At 42.7% G+C, this 6,558-nt stretch overlaps 1 protein-coding gene across 1 annotated transcript; it reads left to right on the top strand.

The window, feature by feature from the left end:
- The first annotated feature begins 2,543 nt into the window (after positions 1–2,543).
- LOC118940153 (potassium voltage-gated channel subfamily B member 1-like) lies at positions 2,544–4,266 on the top strand. The gene is made up of 2 exons (XM_036948425.1): positions 2,544–3,354; positions 4,258–4,266. Exons 1-2 carry the CDS (start codon positions 2,800–2,802, stop codon positions 4,264–4,266), a joined length of 564 nt encoding a protein of 187 aa, XP_036804320.1. The 5' UTR covers positions 2,544–2,799.
- Positions 4,267–6,558: the final 2,292 nt, after the last annotated feature.

The following is a 6,558-nucleotide window of genomic DNA, read 5'->3' as shown; positions in this document are numbered from 1 at the left end:
TCAATCCCGCTGAGGCATGGGAGCCCGATGATTTGGCTGAGATGTAGCAGCCTGACGAGCCGGCTGGGTGTAAAAACCTGACGATCTAGCTGAGGCCTTACGTGGGATGGGCCCCTTCCGAGCCAACCGGGACAAGGAAACCTCTCGAGTCGGCTAGGGCATGGAAACACGATGATCCAGCTAAAGCACCCCCAGTTCCATCGGCGGTAGCCCCGGACCCAACGTCACCACCAACAGAATCGCCAGCACTCCCCGATGCTTCATTTGATGGCTGCTGCATTCTGTAAGGGCCGATGCTGGAGTTGAGAAGCAGGTACGGGGAGTCAAACATTTAATAAGGAACAAGACAGGAATAGCGTCAGCACACAGGTAACAAAATGACATGCAAACTATAATGCAGAAGTGGGGAACAGAGCTGGGGGACAAACAGATATAGGGGAAGTAATTAACAGTTGATTGAGTCCAGGTGAGTCCAATAAATCGCTGATGCACGTGATGAGGGAAGGCAGGTGTGCTTAATGATGGTGGCAGGAGTACGTAATGCAGGGCAGCCTGGCGCCCTCAGGCACCAGAGGGGAAGAGCGGGAGCAGGCGTGACAGATCAACTAGCCTTTTAAAATGATAAACTTGGATTAGCTAACACAACGTGCCATTGGAACACAGGAGGGATGGTTGCTGATAATGGGCCTCTGTACACCTATGTAGATATTCCATAAAAAATCTGCCGTTTCCAGCTACAGTAGTCATTTACAACATTAACAATGTCTACACTGTATTTCTGATCAATTTGATGTTATTTTAATGGACAAAAAACAAGGACATTTCTAAGTGACCCCAAACTTTTGAACGGTAGTGTGTATACATATATACATACAGAGTACAAGCCAAAAGTTTGGACACCTACTCATTCAAGGGTTTTTCTTTATTTTTACTATTTTCTACATTGTAGAATAAACTATGAAATAACACATATGGAACCATTTAGAAAACAGAAAATTGTTAAACAAATCAAAATTGTTTAACAAAGATTCTTCAAAGTAGCCACCCTTTGCCTTGATGACAGCTTTGCACACTCTTGGCATTCTCTCAACCAGCTTCACCTGGAATGCTTTTCCAACAGTATCGAAGGTGTTCCCACATATACTGAGCACTTGTTGACTGCTTGTCCTTCACTGTGTGGTCCAACTCATCCCAAACCATCTCAATTGGGTTGAGGCCGGGTGATTGTGGAGGCCAGATCATCTGATGCAACACTCCACTCTCCTTCTTGGTCAAATAGCCCTTACACAGCCTGGAGGTGTGTTGGGTCATTGTCCTGAAAAAACATTGTCCTGAAGAACAAATGATAGTCCCACTAAGCGCAAACCAAATGATAGTCCCACTAAGCGGTAGCCATGCTGGCTAAGTGTGCCTTGATTTCTAAATCAATCACAGACAGTGTCACCAGCAAAGCACCATCAAACCTTCATGGTGTGAACCACACATGCAGAGATCATTCGTTCACCTACTCTGCATCTCACAAAGACACTGTGGTTGGAACAGAAAATCCCAAATTTGGACTCATCAGACCAAAGGACAGATTTCCACCAGTCTAGTGTCCATTGCTTGTGTTTCTTGGCCCAAGCAAGTCTCTTCTTCGTATTGGTATCGTTTAGTAGTGGTTTCTTTGCAGCAATTCAACCACGAATTTATTTTTTTATTTGAACTGCAATCTAAGGTGCAGTTAACTCTAATGAACGTTTCCTCTGCAGCTTGAGTAACTCTGGGTCTTCCTTTCCTGTGGCAGTCCTCATGAAAGCCAGTTTCATCATAACGCTTGATTGTTTTGCGACTGCACTTGAAGAAACTTTAAAAGTTCTAGAAATGTTTCGTATTGAGTGACCTTCATGTCTTAAAATAATGATGGACTATCGTTTCTCTTTACTTATTTGAGTTGTTCTTGCCATAATATGGACTTGGTATTTTACCAAATAGGGCTATTTTCTCTATACCACCCCTATCTTGTCACAACACAACTGATTGGCTCAAACACATTAAGAAGGGAAGAAATTCCACAAATTAACTCTTAACAAGGCCCACCTGTTAATTGAAATGCATTCCAGGTGACTACCTCATGAAGCTGGTTGAGAGAATGTCAAGAGTGGTGCACAAAGAGAAAGCAACTGCATCATTTCTCGTCACCCTTTTATGAACCTTTGAGCTTTTTTTTACAACTACATGCACTTTGTGGAAGACTATTTCACCGAGTCTGGACCCTCTTACTTATCGGTGTTAGGCTAAAATCTCTTTAAGGTGATCAGTTCAAGAACACCTTCAAATGTCAGGCCGTGGCTGCCTCGCTCTTGTGAAACACCGCTCTTCTGTGTGGTGCTAAAGTTAAATGATTTCAGAGCTGAAGTATAGGGACTGCGCACAGCGGGGAAATTAGATGGTTTTCTATACTGACATATAGGCGTTTTCAGCACTGGACAGCGCTCGCGAGTGTTGTCGAGTTTATCATTGCGCATCCCCCACCATGCTCACTCATCAGCGAGGAAAGCGGCTGTGCGGATTAAATTATCCATTTGGTTCTCTGATGAGTGGATAAACCACCTGACATTGCGTTCTCTATCAGGCCCGTAGGTCATCGGGCTCGATGGCATTTTTATGTAGTTACCCCTGATGTTTCTCTTTTCCCCTTTTGTAGCCATTGGAATAGGGGAGAACAGACCCTAATGTAGGACCGTGTCTTCTGGACCTGTCTGGCCATATAGTTTCGGACATTATTCATTCTCAAGTGACTGAACGTCTTGAGTGAGGATGATTAAAGGGGGCTCTCGGTCGACCACCTCGCTTCCACCGGAGCCGGTGGAAATAATCCGGAGCAAGGCGCACTACCGTCGGGTTAGACTCAATGTTGGGGGTCTCCTCCACGAAGTTCTATGGAGAACGCTGGACAGGTTGCCGCGAACAAGGCTGGGCAAACTACGAGACTGTAACACCCACGAGTCTCTCATGGAGATATGCGACGACTACAGTTTGGATGATAATGAGTACTTTTTTGACAGACACCCCGGGGCTTTCACGTCCATTCTGAATTTCTACCGCACGGGAAAACTGCACATGATGGAGGAGATGTGTGCCCTGTCGTTTAGTCAGGAGCTGGACTTCTGGGGTATAGATGAGATCTACCTGGAGTCCTGCTGTCAGGCCAGGTACCATCAGAAGAAGGAACAAATGAACGAGGAGCTCAAAAGAGAGGCCGAAACAATGAGGGGCAGGGAAGGCGAGGATTTTGATACCACATGTTGTTCTGAGAAACAAAAGAAACTGTGGGATCTCCTGGAGAAGCCGAGTTCATCGTTAGCTGCTAAGGTAAACAAAGTCAGGTATACCTCTTCAAGTTTGTCTGAACTTTTCCCTGCATGGTCTTACTGCTCTGTCATGGGATTGCATGTCATCTTGCTGTAAGTGGATCGTCAGTTAATGTAACTTCACCTAGGTCCTCCTAGATAAACATTATTGGTGGCTTACCGTCACGTTGAAAAGTTCAATTTAGTAATTTGCATTATACTCAACAAATAATAAAAAGGTGCTACATTTTCTTTATGACATTTGTTTATGACATGTCATTTGCTGAAATTGTTCATATTTAAACAATAACATGGCCTGTCCTTGAAAGTGGGAGTTGTTCTAAAGAGGTAAGTCATAACTAAAGATAAGCATAACTTTAAGTTTCTAGACTTGTGAGTGCTATGACTCACAGTTTGAGTGTGTTTGTGAGGAAGCATGTCATTAGGTAGGTTGACTTCACTGAAGTTGACATGAACCATCATGTGGCCTCTGATGCCTGGCTGGCTCCCTTTATCTCGGATCCAGTGCTTTTAATCTGTCATGTTCAATGGCTCTGGAGAGCTCCTGGAAAGCACTATTCCACTTCTCCTGTACCAATGAATGAATGTAGCCTGTCACTGAGAGGTCGCCTGTCAATACCAATAGAGAGGTGAAGGTGTCAACAGAGCATTAGCTCCATCGTGACAGACTGATCTGATACTATGCAATGCAGCTGATTTTGCCCTCATATTGAATACTTAGAAACCTGAGTTTTGTCTGGAGACAAGTGGGCAATACTGGGAAGTGGGAAGGCACAGGTACAAAGACCAGTTCGGGATCAGTGTGTGATTGAACGCATGCATTTTGTAATTATCTTGTCCCTCTCTGTCATTTTCAAACTCCAACAGTCTCTTTGATTTGAAACCCAGTGTGATTCCTATAAAGGTCTCTTGAACACGCCATTCGTTCATATTTGTATAGGTAAATCGAGAGAGGAAGGAGAGAGAGAGCAATATCTCTTACTGGAGGTATGCATCTCAGGGCACTGGAGAAAATAGATGCAAGAATCAAAACCACTTCATACATGTAACTCTTCAACTATTTATAGTGAGTTTATCAAGTATTTAAACTGATTCTGGTCCCACCCTCTTGTCTTTGGATTTCATAATGAGTGTCTGTTGTTGGCAAATTATTCCTGATGACATTTTCAGTGTTTGGTTCCACCCACCCACTCCTCTCTCTCTCTCTCTCTCTCTCAATCTCTCTCTTTCACTCTGCCTCATTTCCAGCTTTGCATTTTCTCTCATAATTTCTCTCATTTATGAGCTCATTGATCACGCTGCTGCATTAAGGCCATTTCACTAGGCTGGATCAATGTCATATTCAGTCGCGTTAACAGCATTTTAAGTGAAGTGTTTGACTATGTCAATAATTAATTAGCATGATGAATAACAGGCCAATAACATGTTCTGAATACTACATCTGTAAATAGATTGAGTAATAATTGGGAGAGTGGGGGTCAATATTACACAGGTATCATGATATAGCTGGCTTGGTAAATGTGAGTGTTGTGTTGTTTTCTTGTTGTTGACCTTTTTCTGCTTACTTGTAACCAGGACAGCATTACGTTTTTATGAAGACGTTGTAGAGTTCATGGATCATGCCCACTCTCATTTCTACCTTCAGTATTTTTCACCTGCTCTGCCTACTATTATATAATACAGTGAAGTCCAACAGTATTTTGGCAGTGCTACATGTCGTGTTGTTTTGGCTCTGTACTCCATTACTTAATATTTGAAATGATACACTGACTATGATACACACAATGATACACAATGATACACTGTCCCCCCATTTTAGGTAACCAAAAGAATTTGGACAAAATGAGTTGTATGTGTGTTAAAGTAGTCAAACCTTTGGTATTTCCCATATTCCTAGCACACAATGACTTCATCAAGCTTGTGACTCTATTAACTTGTTGGCTGCATTTGCAGTTTGTTTCGGTTGTGTTTCAGATTATTTTGTGTCCAATAGAAATGAATAGTAAATAATCTATTGTGTCATTTTGAAGTAACTTTTATTGAAAATAAGAACCGAATATGTTTCTAAACATTGAATATTGTGGATGCTACCATGATTATGAATAACCCTGAATGAATCATGAATAATGATGAGCGAGAAAGTTACAGAGGCACCAAAGATCATACGCCCAAGACATGCTAACCTCTAACCATTACCAATAACAGGGGAGGTTAGCATTTTGGGGTGGTGTGATATTTATACATATGAAGGTAATAGTACAAAGTTACTGTGTTTTTCTTGTCTAGTCAACAGGATTCAGATTCATCTGTGCATTTGGCTCATGCTGCACAGTAGGATTAGTGCTGTCTGAGGACATGGATATCTCTAAGGGGCTCAGAAACTTCTGAATGGAGGGGTGGGGGCAGGAGGGGGATGCGGAGATGAGGCAGCGGGAGTAATTCGTTCACTTGACAAATAGGGCCCGTGTCCCATGTTTTCCCTCTGTAACGGGGGAGAGGGGGATAACAGTGTCATGCTGAGGTCTAATGGCAGGTGACGGATGCAGCCTTGTTTTCCCATGCTTAATTGAAGGGTGGCATCGTTAAAATCAGTTGTTCCTAAACACAGATTCCACGTAATTTATTTTTCAGTGCAGATACATTTTAAATTGCACGTGAATTACTCTTGACTTTGTGTCATGTGATGGGTTAAGGGAAGGTGCGATTCGCAGTATCTATAACTAAAGACGTCACCCTGGCTGTGCCTGGTCCTTTGGCATTATAACCTCCACAAAATACACATATGAACATGGGCTCTGAGACAAGACATTCCTCATAGTCAGACCTGCTGTACAATGAAGGACACTGTGTATGCACAAGCCTCCCCACTGGTCACAGACGTCAATTCAACATCTATTCCATGTTGGTTCAATGTAATTTAATTGAAATGACGTGGGAAAAACATTGATTCAACGACTGTATTTTTGATACGCTCTCATGTGGTTGTAGACTCTCAGAGGTCTCCATGTCGAATAATTCACCCCAAAAATATAGAATCTCTGGGAAACAAAACATTTGAGATCATTAATTCATCCATTATAGATGAGTCTCCTTTCATACGTACAGTATGTCTGCAAAGCGTGTACTGTGTGTATTTACTGAGAGAAAATGGAAAGCAGCTTGTGAATGGAAGACCTGGCTGATGCTGCACTAAAGCCTGTCTCAG

Source organism: Oncorhynchus mykiss, chromosome 17 (assembly GCF_013265735.2).
Source record: "Oncorhynchus mykiss isolate Arlee chromosome 17, USDA_OmykA_1.1, whole genome shotgun sequence".
In the NCBI taxonomy this organism is placed as follows: Eukaryota; Metazoa; Chordata; class Actinopteri; order Salmoniformes; family Salmonidae; genus Oncorhynchus; species Oncorhynchus mykiss.
Note: the sequence above shows the minus strand (reverse complement) of the source record. Positions and strands in the feature narration are given on the sequence as shown.

Bases quoted from the DNA above. Each gene is read 5' to 3' on its own strand.
- LOC118940153 (XM_036948425.1), top strand. From the start codon at position 2,800: ATGATTAAAGGGGGCTCTCGGTCGACCACCTCGCTTCCACCGGAGCCG.